The 18,755-nt window shown below is 34.1% G+C and overlaps 2 protein-coding genes across 2 annotated transcripts; one reads left to right on the forward strand and one right to left on the reverse strand.

Annotated features, from left to right (window-relative positions):
• Nucleotides 1–1,032: 1,032 nt before the first annotated feature.
• On the reverse strand, nucleotides 1,033–5,056 carry AK-LYS1 (aspartate kinase 1). Its single transcript, XM_021435951.2, has 13 exons — nucleotides 4,443–5,056; nucleotides 4,267–4,349; nucleotides 4,150–4,190; nucleotides 3,791–3,945; nucleotides 3,526–3,675; nucleotides 3,320–3,415; nucleotides 2,987–3,103; nucleotides 2,532–2,651; nucleotides 2,362–2,454; nucleotides 2,157–2,273; nucleotides 1,722–1,838; nucleotides 1,478–1,540; nucleotides 1,033–1,389 (listed from the first exon to the last, which is right to left on the reverse strand). The coding sequence occupies exons 1-13, from the start codon at nucleotides 4,848–4,850 to the stop codon at nucleotides 1,234–1,236; spliced, it is 1,716 nt and encodes a 571-aa protein (XP_021291626.1). The 5' UTR covers nucleotides 4,851–5,056; the 3' UTR covers nucleotides 1,033–1,233.
• A 212-nt stretch (nucleotides 5,057–5,268) lies between these two features.
• Nucleotides 5,269–7,692, forward strand: RARE1 (Pentatricopeptide repeat (PPR) superfamily protein). Its single transcript, XM_021435941.1, has one exon. It carries the CDS (start codon nucleotides 5,307–5,309, stop codon nucleotides 7,593–7,595), a length of 2,289 nt encoding a protein of 762 aa, XP_021291616.1. The 5' UTR covers nucleotides 5,269–5,306; the 3' UTR covers nucleotides 7,596–7,692.
• Nucleotides 7,693–18,755: the final 11,063 nt, after the last annotated feature.

Below are 18,755 nucleotides of genomic sequence, written 5' to 3' on the forward strand. Positions count from 1 at the left end.
AATTGTTTACCATCTGAGGAAACTGTCCCAATGACGATCATAGTGTCCAAAATAGCAAAGATAAGAGTGGTGCAAGATAGTAAATGTCTAGAGATTACCTTACTGCTAGGCTAGGGAGGGTACTCATCACCCTGTGAGTTGCCGCACTGCTAGGCCAAAAAGGGGTCATCATAATAGTTTTACCTCGCTACTAGTGACCAGGGGTCGGACGAGCCACGTCCTTCCTTGGTGCTTTTTTGCTGGTAGAACCGTCAAAGCCAGGGTTTTTGCCATGCCAGGTCTTGGGACATAATAATAGGAGATCACTTGTGGAATGCGATTGTTGGTTTTTGGATGGTATCTGGCCGTCAATTAAAACAACCCTTAAGGCCTTGGACTCAAGTCGACAGTTTAGGCTTTTTAAGTGGGGTTTGCCATGCAAGGTCTTGTTTATAAGAGATTATATATATATATAGACACACACACACAAAGTACATAAATCTCGACATAAAACTTTTTTTTTTAATTTTTTGTTATTGGAGTTTTTACAACTTGTAATGGATTTAAACTATTGAGTTATTTAGATCTTATCTTATTCTTTTAAGTTTTTAATGAAACTTATATTAATTAGAAGAAAAAGAATTCGAACTAGATAGGAATATCATGCATCATTAACCGATGAACCAAATGTTAAGATGCTTAATGAAACTTATATTAAGTTAAATCATTACTATCAAATTTTAGATAATAATTAATTTTTATAAAAAAGTAACAAAATATTATATGACCATCAAATTTTCCATTGAAATAATATGAAATAAAATTAACTATACTTAATTTTATTGTACTTTTTAAATCTAGATAAACAAGGGTTTTTAGGATTTACAGTTTTTTATATACTTCTTTCTTAATTAATTGTTTTTGTAATATTTGGAAATCTCATTATTATGTTCTTATAAAAGAATTTATGACTCAAATCTACAAATAAGTAGTAAGGGTGAAAAGAAACTAAATTAAATTGGTTTAATGCACAATGATTTATGGGTATAGCTATTTTGTAAGAAAAAGGAATATTTACATTGCTTTTCGGAGCAGATAAGTGTGTTTAATCCCCTTCAGCATATGTACATGAGATGTGGCGCTCACGCCGTACGTGAACTGGCTAACGCTATACGATATAGAATATGCGATTGTGTAATAGGGTCATTTACATATAAGATTTGAATATAAAGTATTATGAGATGGTGGCCAGTCTCACTGAGTTTCTATTTGCAGTAATGATGCAGAACCATTCCCAAAACTACCATCGGCTACAAACTCGGACAGATCACCACTCTCGAAAAAGGATTGGTGAAGGGCCTTAACACATTTTTCAGCTTCACCATCATTTACTATCAGTGAGATGTTCACCTGTTCAGTTCCCAAAATTACATCTATCAGAAAAATGAAAGAATGACCAATACTGCAGTTTTATACCCAAGAGGTATTATGAGGAGACCTTGGATGCCCCTTGGGAGATCATCTGGACATTTACTCCAATGGTTCGAAGAACATGAAATACCTGTCAAAATTTGACCCCCCAGTTAATATTAATGTGATGAATAGGAAAAGGGAACCTTTGTTCTGTATGATATCCAATTCTTGAAACTCTCAAGAATAAAACAGCTCTGGTAATCATCATGTTGATGGTGTAACAGATAATTCATATAATTTCCACGATTTGAACAGAGAAAAATCCTAACCTTTTCCAGTATCAATGAAGAACGTTGAACATTTCCAATGAGAGAGATGATTGATCTGCGCCGCAAGAGATCAACAACGGCAATTTTCTCAAGTTCTTCCACAACATGGTCGAGTTCCTGCTCAGACAAGAATCTTCTTCAAATGGATTTTAAGACTGAGAAAAACAAGAGTTCAACAAGAAAAGAGATTTTTAATTATGGCTAAAATTCAAGATTCCACCAATAGAAACATTGAACATAAAAAATCCAGGCAGAATTCCAGCATGCCAAGTGCAATTTTGACCGCTCAATGACAGATTTGGCTCCAATGTAAGGAATAATAAGCACAAGAAATAATTCTCCAATGACATATCAGCTCATAGCTGTGCTGGAATCCATTCATGCTGGAAAGCACAGAAGCAATTAAGATTCAAACAACATAAATTTTTCCCTTGCCTGTTGAATCAATTCCCTACTCCAAAGTTTTGATGGGTCCAATGTCAAAGACAAACTAACTTCACTTGTAGCAACAACATCCACAGATATACCCAAATCTTCAAAAATGGAAAACACCTGATTGGAGGGAAAATAATATCAAATTCCATTTACAGCTTACAGTAAACAAGGGCTAAAGCAGAACCACGACAACATCATTTCTCACCTTAGCAAGGAAACCAAATTGACCAAGCATGCGGGTACTAACTATATCCAACATGGTTACATTCCGCTTCAAAACTATGCTGGTCAGCACAGCCTGTAATTGGATTTTGGGTTAAAAATGTAAGCTTTCAAATTATGATTTAATCTGCTAAAACTCAGCTGCTAAAAGACCTTGCTCATATCTCTTGTTTTAGTTATGAGAGTTCCAGGAGCTTTAGGATTATAAGAATTCTTGACTCTAACAGGAATATCACCCTCTCTTGCTGGTCTCATTGATTGTGGATGTAAGACCTGAAGAAAAACATACAGGTTAACTTTAGCTTTTCAGTTCTCTTTGCAGACTCCATGAGAAGTTGGTCATTATAGAATTTTAATTGTCACCTATTTTAGCTCAAGCAATAAACAAATTCTCTGGATTTGCAATGGCAACAACAATGGGTTGAACATATAAGTAAGCAAAGCATTCCAAAAGTGCGATATTATTATCACATTTAATCAGGGGAAAAAAACAAAGAAATAAGAAGAAGAACGTATGATAAAATGAAAATTCTTTCGGTGCATGATAGTTTAGTTCATCTCTACATCACTACTAAAGATATACCAGCAAGAGGCAACAAAAGTCTAACCTGAGCACCAAAGTAAGCAAGCTCAGCTGCCTCATCAAATGTTAAATATGGTACAGGTTCTGCCCCTGGATAAATAGTTGGATCACAGGTTAAGACACCATCAACATCCTTCCACACCTGTTCAAATTTTGGGAATGAGCTGCTAGATATTTTGGTCGAATATATAAACAGAATTGACTATTTTTAGAGTATCTAAAAAGAGTACTAGCAGCATTAGTCAACTATAGAGCATCAGATACAATATCTTGCAGGGTGATGCACTTGCATGACAGCATGTATGAGATCATATGAATTCTTGATGCAGATGCATTTAGTTTCAGGGCAAAATCTGACCTGAATCTCTTGCAAGCCTAAAGCTCTACCAATGGTTGTAGCTGTTAAATCGCTTCCACCCCTACCAAAGGTAGTAATTGCGCCAGATTTCCAGCCCTGAAAAAAGAACATAAATTATGTTGGTGATAACATGCCAATAAACTCTAATTGAGCAGTTGAGATGTTTTGATCCAGAACACATATCCAACATTAAGCAGTAAAACCACCTTTCCAAGGAAGCCAGTTACAATGGGAATTGCAGGGTCATTAACCCAGTCACTGTATAATCTCTTTGCAACAGCTGGGTAAGTAGCTTCCAAGATGTCTGCATTTGTGAAGTCATCAGTGGTTATGAAACCGATTTCAAATGCATCACACTGCAAAAGAGTATTTAGTGACACAGTTAGCTGATAGGAAGTAATATAAACTGGCAACAGATAATAAGAGTAAAATCAGAATGTGGCAAGTGACTAAAGATTGTAGTAGACATACTTGGCGTGCTTTAATGCCAATTTTATTTAGATAAGCTGCGAAAATTCTTGTGGACATGCACTCTCCAAATGAGACCAAATAATCCGTTGTGCGAGGAGTTAACTCCTTCATCACTGATATACACTTCAAAAGTTGCTCGAATTCTTCTAAATGTGCTGCAAAAAGTATCAACAAGAATATTAGTTCAAATAAAATAAGCACCTAATAATTCTTGGAAACCACCGACAAGTTTGCTTCAATTTACAGTACATTAGTTTATCAGAAAATAACCTTCCTAACTGTGCACAACTAAATCCCATAAATATGCCAAGATTGATGTACCTAACAAAGAAAAAGAATGTAGTAAAAGAAATACTCACTGGAAATGACAGATCGATCAACTTCAAGTTCATCAACCGTCCTGAACCAAAAAAAGGGTGCAAATTAAGACTGAAAAGGCATTATAATTCCTAAAAGAAGATGGCAAAAACACAAACCTGATATGCAAATCCTTTATAAGACGCAACTCCTCAATTTCAGCCGCATTCGAAACTCCGCAGCTCACAGCTTTCTCTCCAGCCTATATTAAAATGGGTAATAGCATAATGTAATTCACAAATGAACGAATTAAGAAAAAGAAAGAAATGGAATGCCGGTGGCCGTCGAGCATTACTAGCAAAAGTTTGTTGGTGGTTTTTCCCATGGCAGAGAGAACAATGACAGGCCTTTCTTCCTCGAAACTCTGAATCAAATGGGCGATTTCTTTAATTCTCTCCGCCGATGCCACCGACGATCCCCCGAACTTCATAACGCAAGTGAATTGCTTCACATTTTCGCCGAAGCTTTCCTTCTCATCCTCTTCCTCCTCCGTCCTTTTCTCTTCCAGAGCCGCTCTGATTCCTCTCTGGTAACCGACTCTCAACGCTCTCCTCCTCCTGCACGCACCCCCTCCGATCGCCGACAACATATCCGTAGACGCTACGAACTGGATGCGAGTGGAACATAGCGAGGGCGAGCGCGTGTCGAGGAATCGCGAGTGGGTTGGAGTTTTAGCGCCACAGAGTTGCAAAGAAGCTGCCATTTTGCCGTTGGAATTGGAGAGTGTATCCGAAACGAGATTCAAGCGTATAAAAGATTCTGGGAATTCATTTCATTTCAAATCTTCTCAATTTGTTTGGAATTCGAAGGAAAAGAGGAACATGGAAGTGGAATTTAGTAGAGTGGGACTGAACCGATGGCAGGTGGAATGTAACAGATTTTACGAAGAACGGTAATAGGGCTTCGGCTTTGACTCCGCTCTTCGTCTTGGATAAATCAAACGACAACATTTCATTCCCAAGGATACAGTTGAATGGTAAATTTGTCAATCTAACCTACTTTCAGGCTGTTAAAAAGGCAAAAATGGAATAGGAAAGCGTCAGGTAAAATAGAAAACACTGGGAAGAAAAACCCGCCAACTCTCTCCGTGTCTTGGATTAAAACCGTTGTTTATATAAACTTGTTGCATTCTTTGAACTGAAATTTTCCAGGTAGAAATATGGCCAATATTTCCTTGCCGTCTTCTCGTCCTTCACAAATATCAGCAACTAAGAACGAAACTCCATCAATAAAACCTGCGAGTTTTGCCCAATTCCCTTCATGGGTCTCTCTCAAAAGCACTTCTTCGTCACTGAAAATCCCCCTAAGCCAACAAGGCCAAGTTGAGAACGTACACTTAGTTTCTTTATCTAAACAGGGGAAACTCAAAGAAGCTCGTGACTTCCTCAAACAAATGGAGGAAGCCGGCGTTCCCGTCAATCCCCACTCGTATAAATCCCTTCTCGAAACCTGTAGCAAAATGAGATCTTTATCGGACGGTAAATTAATTCACAACCATTTGCGAAGAACGATGAAGAACCCATCTGGGTTTCTCGAGAATTCTCTTTTGCAAATGTATTTGGACTGCGGGAGCTTTTTGGATGCGGAGAAACTGTTTGATAATATGATTGAGAAAAATCTAGCATCTTGGATTGTACTTCTTTCTGCTTATTCACAAAAAGGTCATCTAAAGAAAACTTTTTCGTTATATTCACAAATGGTTGAGTTAGGAATTAGACCGAATTCGACTATTTTTACCAGACTCTTGAAGAGTTTATTTGATCCTTCTGTTTTGGAGATTGGGAAACAGATGCATTCTCTCCTTATAAGAACTGGGTTAAGCACCAATGTTTCTGTTATTACAGCGATCTCCAACATGTACGCTAAATGCGGGTGGTTAGAAGGGGCTAAGCTCGTTGTGGGTCAGATGGTTGAAAAGAATGCTGTAGCTTGGACGGGATTGATGATGGGGTGTACTCAAGCTGACAAACAGAAAGATGCTTTGGAATTGTTTGGTAAAATGGTAAAGGAAGCTGTTAAATTGGATGGGTTTGTGTTTTCGGTTGTTCTGAAAGCATGTGCTGGATTGGAGGATTTGAACTTAGGGAGGCAAATTCATGGTTATGTTGTTAAACTTGGGTTCGAATCTGATGTTTTCGTGGGAACTCCTGTTGTGGATTTATATGTCAAATGTGCATGTTTTGAATCTGCTTGCCGAGCATTTGAGAGGATATCTGAACCGAATGATGTGTCATGGAGTGCTATAGTCACTGGCTACTGCCAAGTTGGTAAATTTGAGAAATCGCTTAAGATTTTTAAATCATTAAGGATTAAAGATGTGTTTTTGAATTCTTTTGTATATACTAGCATTTTCCAAGCATGTTCTGTTCTTGCTGATCTTAATGTGGGTGCCCAAGTTCATGCAGATTCAATAAAAAGAGGTTTAATTTCGTATCTTTATGGAGAGAGTGCAATGATTACTATGTATTCAAAATGTGGTAGATTGGACTATGCGAATCGAGCCTTTGAGTCTATTGATGAACCTGATACTGTGGCTTGGACTACAATAATATGTGGTCATGCTTATCATGGCAATGCTTCTGAAGCCCTAAGGCTTTTCAGGAGGATGCAGGACTCTGGTGTGAGGCCAACTGAAGTTACATTTGTGGCGGTTTTAACTGCTTGTAGTCATTCTGGCTTGGTTACAGAAGCTAAACTGTATTTGGAGTCAATGAGTCCTGAATATGGTGTGAGACCAACTATTGATCATTATGATTGTATGATTGATATATATTCTCGTGCTGGTCTGCTGCAAGAGGCATATGAACTGATAAAGATTATGCCCTTTGATCCTGATTCAATGAGTTGGAAATGCTTATTGGGTGGGTGTTGGATCCATAGGAATCTTGAGCTGGGAAAAGTTGCAGCAGAAAATCTACTTCAGCTTGATCCAGATGATACTTCAGGTTATATTTTGATGTTTAACCTATATGCTTCATCTGGGAAATGGGAAGAAGCAGCTCATGTAAGACGTATGATGGGTGAAAGAAAGTTGAAAAAGGAACTTAGTTGCAGCTGGATTACTGTCAAGGGTAAGGTGCATCGGTTTGTGGTAGGCGATAAACACCATCCTCAGACACAGGAGATTTATGAAAAGTTAAAAGAATTCAACCATTCTATTATGAAGGATGAAGGTGGGGTTCTAACAGAAGAGGATGTACAATTTGGTTTGCCTGAGCGGAAACAGCAACTTATGGACCACAGTGAGAGACTTGCCATAGCATTTGGGCTCATATCTGTACCAAGCAATGCACCTATTATTGTTTTCAAGAATCTCCGGGCATGCAAATACTGCCATGATTTTGCAAAACATGTATCCATGGTCACAGGACGCAAAATCACCGTTAGGGATTCCTGCAGATTCCATCACTTCCATTTAGGGCAATGCTCTTGCAATGATTATTGGTGATGCTTGCAATATGTATTCAAGTTTAGTTGTATTTTTGTTATAAGCCATATCATTTCATTGATATAAAATATATACATTAAGAAATTCTCTCGTCAAAGTGAGCAGATGAATTTCCTTTTAAAACCGCACCCAGAATTCATCACGCTGTTACATTTCCAGATAGCAAATACAACCAAAAGTTCCCTAATATTTCACCCCAACACCCCCAGATCTCTTACAGTTCATACACAGCAATTTTAACTCAATTGCCCTATTAGTTGTTGTATTTTATTTGCGTATTAGGAAAAGAATTTCAACTGATAAAAGTTTTTCACCTCATCATATTTAGCTGGGATTGTGCATAATAGCACGTCTCCCCAGAACATCATTCTTCACGAGAAGTATTTGTGAAACTTGAAGGTATTGATAATTCTGTGGCTGAAAGTTCAGCATGAATTAATTCTCTTCATGATCTATGTCCACCAAAATTTCATGCTTGACTATTTTATAGGTTGTCATCTCTCATTTGGATCATCATCAGATAGTCTCAGCTTCTGGCTTATGGGAAAGAAAATTAATTTAAGCTGTCTTCTTCCTGGATTTCACTATTGCTCTTTTCATCTCAATCACAATCTGAATATATATATATTGTTAAGAATGGCAATGCTGCGGATACAATGTTGTGGCTGAAATTTGACAAAGGGTAAAAACAAACAAAAGAAGCAGACCCAACCATAAGAAACTCTTTAGGCAATGTGGTGGGGTTGGTTGCGGATACACGCGTGACTGCGTAACAGGATATGGTAAGCACACAATATTTGTTGATCTGCAAAATGTGGAAAAAGGAAAACCTGCAAGCGCATGGGTGAGCCAGTGGGTGGCCCCACAGTGACGCAGTCCAAGAATCTAAGGTTGATTGGTATTTGGTGCACTTTGCAACGAGCGATGGCAGCCATTTTTGTTGCGGTGGGACTGGAAGGTACATAAGTAGCATCATGAAGAAGGCAACCCTTCACCAGCTGACACGTCTCTGTTGTATTAAACTACTTGAATAGTCAAGTTTAAGAATCTCCAGATGATTGTTTGCCGGCGAAAGAGTATCCGGAACATCCCAGTGTGTCATCTGTCACCATGGATGGGAACCTTCCTTTCCTTTTCTTCGCGTTAGTGCTCACTGCCTGGTCTATTTAATTAAGCGGATAACCATATTACGTAATTATTATTTCTAATCACTTTAGATATCTTGTCTTTTCATTTTTTGTCCTTTTGTTTTTCTTTCTGAATGACCCAGTTGGGTCTTACATGCACTTGACATGTCATCTCAGCCTTCCTACTCGCATTTCATGTATCTGGCAGGTTGTCCAATAAGCCAAGCATCTTTTATTTGAGATGCAGATATGTTTCTATTATTTTTTCTTTAGATTAGGTAAGATGAAAACGAATCAAATAGAGGACCATGTCACATAACAAGAAGGAGGGAAGTTCTATGGAAATGGAATACTGTACTCTCTCCATTTGAATGAACTTGTTGGGGTCATATTGTGGAAATCCTTTTTGCCACTAGGAAAGTACCACGGGTGTAAGAGATAGGTTGCTTCAAACAACATATTACCATGGGTAGGATATTTGTTAATTTTTAAATATTTGATTTTAAAATTATTTAAATATCAAGATATTTTAACCTTGATTTTAGATAGCATTATAAAATATTATTCAAAACCAAACCCTATTAGTATGGCATTAACTGTTAATTATTTGAAATCATTAAATACTTAATTACACAAAGCAAATTTTTTATATATGGGTACCCATTTAATAACCCAAACTTGAATCCAGATATAAAAATATTTTACATTATTTCATATGCAATTAATTGAAAATTAAAATTTAAACCACAAAAAGAAAAATTGATTGAGATGGCTAAAATTGTATTGAAAGTAAAGAGGACAAATGTTTGAATCTCACTAATTAAAAATTTTTGTAACATTACATATAATATTATAATATTATGTTTAATTGGGTTCTAAGGGTGTCGAGTATATTAATACGTGAGAATTAATATAATCGGGTTCCGATTTAAGATGTCCTCAAGGTGATACTCAAAATTTACTTAAACTCGAGTGGGGTATTAAAAACCTTACTCGAATTTGCCCCATAATCAAATATAGATACCCAAACCCTATGTTATTGAGTTAGATACTCGTAAATGCCTGTGTAGCAACAACCAATTTACATCCCCACTTACAATAAATGTATTGGGGTGAGCCCAAAAGTCACTCAAGGATCCTCTCAAATTTTATTAGCTCTAATATTTATAGAGTGATTTATGATCCAAATCTTATTATGACCAACATTTTAGAGTGATTTATGGTTCTAAAATACTTACCCACCTACCTTGGATTAAAAATCAAAATTTGGATCAACATTCAAAACCTATATATGAAATAAGCTAAATATTTGCAAATCATAAGTTTTGAACTCATTAAAATTAGGTGCTTTTCTAAAAAATTTTGAGGATTGAAGTAAGAATTACTTATTTAAAAATTTATAGTCAATACAAACAATAAATGAATAAATTAAAAGTAATCACTAAACAAAACAAAAAAGAAAAAAAAACAAGGCTTTACCAACGGGAAATTTTTCTTTGACAAAATCCATGGACAAATACGAACAGATTACGGACAAAATATTGACAAAGTTGTCTTATAAGTATTACCAACAGAATATATCAACGGAACTCAATTTGTTGTTATTCAGTTGACAATACAATGATACGAAATTAATGAAGGGCACACCAAGATTACCGATCAAAATATTCTGCTAGTAAAAGGGCTACCGATGAAAGTTGTTAATGGAACATCTAGTCAGAAAAGATATTAAAGAGCCGATGGAATTACCAACAGAAAAGCCATCGATAATGCCACTGAACTCATTAGAAGCGTTAGTGACCACTTTGTCGACGAAAATCTACCGATAGTGGTACCATCGGTAATTTCATCTGTAATTCGAAATAATAACCCCAATCGGGGTTCACCCCCCAGTCCCATTTTCCCTCATTTCTTCCTTTTTACTCGGCTCTCTCTCTCCCTTTCGAGATTTCCCTTATCTACTCCTAGCCCCCTTTGCCTAGTGCTCAATTCTCATTGATTGACCACCCCAAAGCCAGTTACCTCCGACCCTCCTTGTCGGTAGCATCTCTTTCACTCGACGCTCTCTCTTCCATTCGGGATCTCCTTAAATCTCCCCCAACTAAGCTTCTCGGTTGCCATGAGTCTTTTTCCCTTTTGAATTTTATTTGTGAACATTTAGGGTTGCCAAGAATGTTGTACCTTTGGATTCTCGTGGCAGTAATTGTTCCCATTCCTGTAATTGTTTGGACTCCCCGGTTGCCCAGTGCTTGTGGCTGTCTTTGTGGTTGTGTTGTGGGTATCTTGTGGCTGTTGGAAAAAATATTGTAATTGACGGAAAGAAGGAAAGCACACAAGAAAAATGTAATTCTTTCTAAAGAAACGTAGCTTGGTAATACGTATAAACAGAGTTGTTGAACGATGAAAAGGCATGGATTTTATAGTTTGAATTTTTTAAATAAATTTATTCATGTAATTTAGCAGTGATAGTAGGCATTATTTATAGTACATAGATGTCTCAATATTTGATTTAACAATAAATACAAGTAATTGCCCTCAAAACATGATTTCGGTCTTTTTCTCAAATAATAATATTTTAGTTCTTAAGCAATTAATTAAATTAGTAATATTATTTAATTTAAAAATATTTAAATTAATTAAGGTGTGAGGGAACTAATTATATAATTTAACTAATTAAAAAGAATCATGTATTAGTAATTAAGAAAGTAATTAAACTATTAAATTTAGTAAAATTTAAAATTATTTAAATTAATCAAAGATTTATTAAATTAATTAAATAATTTAACTAATCCAATGAAAAAATATTTTACTAATTAAGCAATTAATTAAATCAGTAATATTATTTAATTTATAAAATATTCAAATTAATTAAGGTTTGATGAGTTAATTAAATAATTTAGTTAATTAGGTAATGTAATGTGTTATAAGTAATTAAGCAATTAATTAAATCATTAATATTATGTAATATTTTATTTATTTAAATAAGTTAAGGTTGGAGGCAATTAATTACATAATTTAACTAATTAAAAAGAATCATGTACTAATAATTAATCAATTAATTAAATTAGTAAATTTTGTAAAATTTAAAATTATTTAAATTAATTAAGGTTCTATTAAATTAATTCAATAATTTAACTAATCAACTGAAAAATGTTTAAGTAATTAAGCAATTAATTAAACTAGAAATATTATTTCATTATATAATATTTAAATTAATTAAGGTTTAATGAGTTAATCAAATAATTTGGTTAATTAAGTAATGTAATGTGTTATAAGTGATTAAGTAATTAATTAAATCATTAATATTACATATTTTATTTATTTCAATTAATTGAGGTTTGAGGGACTTAATTACATAATATAAATAATTAAAAAGAATAATGTATTAGTAATTAATCAATTAATTAAATTAGTAAATTTAATAAAATTTAAAATTATTTAAATTAATTAAGATTTTATTAAATTAATTAAAAAATATTATATACTTTTAAATTCATTGGCATTAAGTAAGATTTTAACAAATTAATATCTTGATAACAAACAAATTTTTATAATTTTAGTATTTAAGTTGGTTTCTTTTTTCTGATTGATTATTAGGTTAACATCTTTTAATGAAAGACATCATATGTCCGTTACAATATTTTTTTTACAATGGAACGAGATAGGTGTTGGATGTATTCTCGAGTAGATTCGAGAGGATTTTTGAAGACAATTTGTGAATGGAGTAAATGAATTGATTTCATTTGCATTCAATTAACCAAGATATGTGACTGAGAATAAGATTAGATATCTTTGCTCTCAGTGTATGAATAACAAGTTCTTGATTACTGATAAGATTCTGGAACACCTATTTTATAAAGTTTTTACTGGTGCGTACACAATATGAGAAGTACATGGTGAATCACTCCATACCAGACAATCATCGGGACATTTTGTTCATGAGCATAATGAAGTAGTTAATGCAGTTAACGTAGAAAATCCATATATTAAAATTGTTATGGATATTTTACAATTGGAATTTTAGTTCAATAATGAGACCCAAAATGAATCGACTTTTCTTGAAGATCCAAATTCGAACGCTGCATCATTCTTTTCGTAGTTAAATGGTGCTGATGAAATTTGTGGTTCAGATGCGATAAACACACAAAATCATAAACTATATCCCAATTAGTGAATGTGAAGTCAAAGTTTAATATGAGTGAGGCATGCTTTAATCATGTAATGCATCCAGTGAAGGAAATGTTGTCATCGAATGAATCATTATTGGGAAACTTCTATAGAATGAAAACACAATTGAAGGAACTTGGGCTCGGTTATCAAAAAAATTCATGCATGCAAGAATAATTGTCTGTTATTTTATTATCCATGCTATGGTCATCCTTAATATAAACCAAATAAATCAAAGGGAGGAAGGGAGAACAAAATTCCTTATAAGATTTTGTAATATTTTCCATTCATACCTAGATTGCAAAGGCTATATATGTCAAGCAAAACTACAGAATGTGTGACATGGCATGCCACACACCAATCTAATGATGGAGTGCTTAAGCATCCTGTTGATGGTAAGGCTTAGCAACACTTTAATCGCACCTAACAGTCTTTTGCCATTGAGCCTCACAGCGTCAAACTCAATATATGTTCATATGGCTTCAGTCTGTTCAGGCTATCAGTGAAATCATATTCTGTTTATACCTTACCTTCATGGATGTGCATCAAGCAACCATACATATTTCTTAGTATAGACATTCTGAGGAAGACAAGTCTTAGACAAAACATTGATGTGTTCCTCTGTCCTCTGATAGATGAGTTAAAAGTTCTATGGCATGAAATGTAGTCACGTATAATGCCTTTACCTATCAAAATTTTATTCTACGAGTAGCACTCTTATGGACCAGTAGTGACTTCCATGTATATGATATGTTGTTTGCATAGAGCACTTATAAACATTTATCATGTCCATATTGCATGGAACATGGAAAGAGTTTCATATAGTAATACAAGAAGACGCCTTGTTTTTTTTTATTGTCATTGGCATTTCTTGCCAATGGATTATTCTTTTCGTCATCAAAGAGATAAATTTAAGAAATGTGTTGAACATGACCCTCAAATTCCTCCATTATTTGATGCCAAGATCTTGGAATGATTGAAGTCATTTTCAAATATCATGTGCAAGACAAAGGTTGGCAACCAGAAGCTACCAAGTTTTGGTCAAACCTGTAATTGGGCTAAGAAAATCATATTTTGGGAGTTAATGTATTGACATACGAATCTCATTCACCACAACTTAGATGTGATGCATATTGAGCATAACGTACTTAACAATATATTCAATACGATGATGGATGTTCCCAAAAAGACGAAAGGCAATATCAAGGCTCGTCATGATTTAGAACTGTGTTGTAGGTGGTAAGAATTGTACTTAATTGCAAATAATAGTAAACTTTTTAAATCGAAAGCCTCATACTCTTTGATTAAGGAGTAAAGGAAAGCTGTGTGTGCTTAGGTGAAATAATTACGATTACCAGATGTTTCACCACTGACATAGCAAGGTGTGTGAATAAACAAGAATGCAAAATCTATAGGATGAAAAGTCATGATTGTCACGTTTTCATGCAATGTTTACTCCCAATTGCCTTCTGTGATAAGGGTTTTCACGCCATTAGGTCTTTCACGATTTATGTTCAACAAAGCTACATGTTAATAAGATCAATGTATGGGAAGGAAAAATCATGGAAACTATATACAAATTAGAAAAAAAAAAATTTCCCTCAAGTTTTTTTTTTTTTTGACTTAATGGAGCATTTGCCGATCCACTTGCCATACAAAGCTAAGGTTAGAGAAGCAATTCATTATCGATGGATGTATCCTTTCAAGAGGTATTATGAGCCACACATATAATTATAATTTTATTTAATTTTGCATAAAGAATTTGAGGTGAAACATTTATCTTTATGTTCTTATATCATTTGAAAAAAAAAGGGTGAAAAATCAAGCATCTGCAGAAATATCCATTTGTGAAGCATGTATCATCGATAAAATATCATCGTTTTGTTCAATTTACTTCAAACCTACAATCTCAATAAAAATGAATTGGGTCAATTAGACAAAACAAAGGAAGAATGAGACGAAGAAGATGAAAATAATATCGATGATGATGAATATAAGAATAAGGAAAACGAGTTTGCATGTTTGGATGATGATTGATAAATGCTTTTTTTTAATTGTATTAATAAATGTGAACACTTTAACATTAAAAATTTATGAAGGTCATTCATTTATATATATCATTTGGTATATTTATTTATTAACAGTTAAATTAATGTTTATATGCATATTATTTATTAATAGTTACTAACAATTGTACTTTTTTTCTTATTGCATAAACATGGTTAAGCTGAAGACAGAGGCAAGCCCTCGAGCACAGTCTAGTGGTGTTGGTCCTTTGGTTTCTATTGTTGAATTTACCATGTAAGTGTACGTATTGTTAACATGTAATATAATCCAAAGTAAAGAATCGTTTCCATGACGAATTGCTACCAAAATTTTGTTAACTATTAAAATTATAACAATTTAATCTCATTCAAACAAACAAATTAAAACTATTGGATAACAAAGGAAATTAAACTAATAACAAGAATGCCAATTTAAACTAGATAAATTAATCAAAAAAATCTTAAGATTATAATTTCCCTTCAACATTATATTTGAATATGTTCTATTTTTTTTAAACTTACTTAAATGGATTGAGTTGCTAACCTAGAGTTCTAATTTATTTATAAATATCTTTTAAATTGCTTATAAAGATATCTCCCTCAACTAAGTCACTATATTCTTATGGAAATTGAATTAAATAAAAACTCATTAAGCTTAGACTCTAATTTTTGTTGTGTATGACATGTAAGTATATTCATATCTTACATGTGAAACAAATAAATCAATCAACTAATTGAATTTGAACATATAATATTTCATCCATGGCTTACTATAAACTCTCTTTTCCAAGTTGCATTTTGGTTACCTTATCAATCTAATTGGTGGCCTATTAATCAAACACGGTAATCATAGGATTAAAATAAACAACATAAATAACATCAATCATAAGCCAAAAAGAATATTAAAAATCCAAACTATATGTTAGTTCCATTACAATCCTAGATAAAGAAATTTAGCTCATATTGAATAATAAAAACACAATCCAAAGAAATTTAACCATCAATAACAATATAGGAAAATAAAAAAGAAACAATGAAGAAAAGAATACTAAGGCTTGTCAAGTCTTCGATCTTCAATGTTCCAAAGTTTTTTCGCTTTCTTGAGTACTTGATGGTCTCTTTTTCTTCAAAGAACCTTTAGTTAAAACATGTCTTTTAATTGCTGCAAAGGTGGCTTTAAATAGCCTCTAAAAATCCTATTTCATATAAAGTTAGGAAAACATAATGTTCGAGAAATTAACATGGTGCCATGGCCTCAATTTCTCAGGCTAAAGTATGATGCAGCTCTTTTCCTTGGCACTGTGGTCTCACTTCTTTCACATCACGATGCCACACTTGCAAGTTTGTTTATGATGCCTTTTTTCTCTTTGGCGCTGCAGTGCCAACTCTTTCATGGTTGTGACACTAGCCTTGCTGACTTGTGTATAGTTTTTGATTTTCTTTTCGTTTTGACATCATTTGATCAAGCACTTTAAAGAACAACCAAAAGCAAGTTACTATTCTTAAGAAAGTGAACATAACATATACTTAAAATCAATTACTTAAAACAATTAAAATAAAACTTAAAAGAACCAAATAAAGTGTAACAGTTCTGACTCTAAACTCAAGGATTTAGCCTACTTCTAAGATCAAAATGTGACAAAATAACTCTATAAAATAGAGTTATCAATTGTCAACTTGCTATGACACATCTTTCCACTATATCGTAGACTCCCACTTAAGTGGTAGATATTAATGTAGAGCTAATGGTACTGATGTCGAGTCCAACTCCTTCAGTTAGAACCACCACTCTTAATGCTGCTATTGCATCCAACAGTTTGTCACAAGCTAAGGGTTGAGGGTCAAGTTTCTGCTTGCCCACTCAGGTTCGTTACAAAAAAATAGGGTATTGCTAACAAATGTCATTACATTAGTATTTTCCATTGGAATTCAATGATAGCATAAACCCATCAACAAATTTTGTCGATATTTTACTAACTACATTACCGACGAATTGTCGATAGAAAATTAGAGAAATCAATTTTGAGGCTCAAAACCTATATCTATCGGCAATGCCTATAGAATCCATTAGCAATTCATCAGTATATTTGTTATGAACTCCATCAGTAATGGATGAATTTTGTCAGTAATTTCGTTGGTAGCTGAATAAACTTTCTTGGTAATGGATGAATTCCATCAATAATTCTATTGGTAACTAATGAACTTCATTAATAATGGATGAATTTCATTGGTAATTCCATTAGTAATAACTGCAAAATTGATTTTTTTTTAAAATTTTAATTTTTTCCTATTGGTAATATAATCATTATCTAATGCTGTTATTGAAAGGTAAACATATATGTTTTTAAAAATATGAAAATGTAATACAAACTATAAGCAATACAAATAAAAAAAATCCAATGCAAACATTCATGAAAAGTACGAAAATACAAAGAAGTATATAAAACTCGATCACCGAAGGAGTGGCTGCTCATCCTGTTGCTACTATAGTTAAGGTGGAGGACAAAATTGTTGTGATGAGGAAGGCCTAGAGCAGTTTGAAGGTGGTAACCTTGACGCAATCACCTCTAACAAGTTATAATATTGCCCACCAACATCATTAAGTGACCAACGTTACTAACTAATTGCCATAGCCCTCGACGTCAGGCACAAGAGACGTAAGAGGTTGTGCAGTCTCAAGACCACAAGTGGACTTAAATGTTGCTGGACTCGTGTACTAAATCCTTAGACGTGGGTTTGAGTAGTTTTCGACCCTCTAATCGCCTCTTTCTATGCTGTAGGATCACGCTTCAATTAGGACGATATTGCATCTGCGTACTTCTATGATAAAGTTTTAGTGTGTGATTCCTATGAATAGAAAAGTAATTAAAATTAGTATGGTATTTAATTGGTAAGCAACATATGTATCGAATATAAACACACATATTATGACTTACATTGACAGCTTTGGACCTATTGTCCACAAATTCTCTAATACCCTTCTGTTGCTTGTAAGTGTGTTCGAAGAGTTGGAGAACATCATTTGTCTCTACATGGACTTGGATTAAAATCACAAAAGGACAATAAGAATAAAAAACACATCATTGCATGGTATTGCGATCGTTAACAACACAAAGAGCAAGCATGGTGAAGGCTTCATTCATACATGCTATAGTAACTTAAAGATAACTTGAGCTGCATAAGTCTAATTGAAGTGATTCTTGATCCATTGGAAAGATGGAAAATAGGCTATAACTTTCATGTTTATCACTTTGCCCAGTTCAAACCATATCAAGGTGAAAATCACATCAAAAGATGATGGACAGATACAGATCTACACAAGGCAATGTGGTGACTAGAGCAGTGGCCTAGAGTTACTCATGGCCATGGCGTTGAGGGAGCTACTATTGTAATGCTGGGAAGATTATGGTCGCAGTGCTAAGCTGATGAGGTGCATCATATTTTGGCCCAAAGCCCGAGTGCCACGATGTAAAAGAAGCATAACGTGACACCACCAATTACTGCAGCGGTGCTGCAGTGACAAGGAGTCATGGTCGTGGCACCATGGCTATCATTAGTGGTTTCGTATGCTGTAGTGCCACCATGGTTTGCAAAAATAACAACTTTGACAGGAAATGGGAAAATAAGGCATCTTGCACCTATTTAAGGGACTTTTTGAAAGCATTCAACAAGAGTAAGGCAACAAGAAATTTTTCTAGAGAAAAAGAGTAAAAAACAAAGCAAGAAAATAAGAGAATTTGAGGAAGAATCAAGATCACAAAGGTTCAACTATTAGTTTTCTCTCTCTACTTCTGTTTTTTTCCTATTTTCTTTGACTTGGA

The sequence above is a fragment of the Theobroma umbraticum genome, unplaced genomic scaffold, assembly GCF_002168275.2.
Source record: "Theobroma umbraticum cultivar Fairchild unplaced genomic scaffold, ASM216827v3 scaffold_30.0, whole genome shotgun sequence".
In the NCBI taxonomy this organism is placed as follows: Eukaryota; Viridiplantae; Streptophyta; class Magnoliopsida; order Malvales; family Malvaceae; genus Theobroma; species Theobroma umbraticum.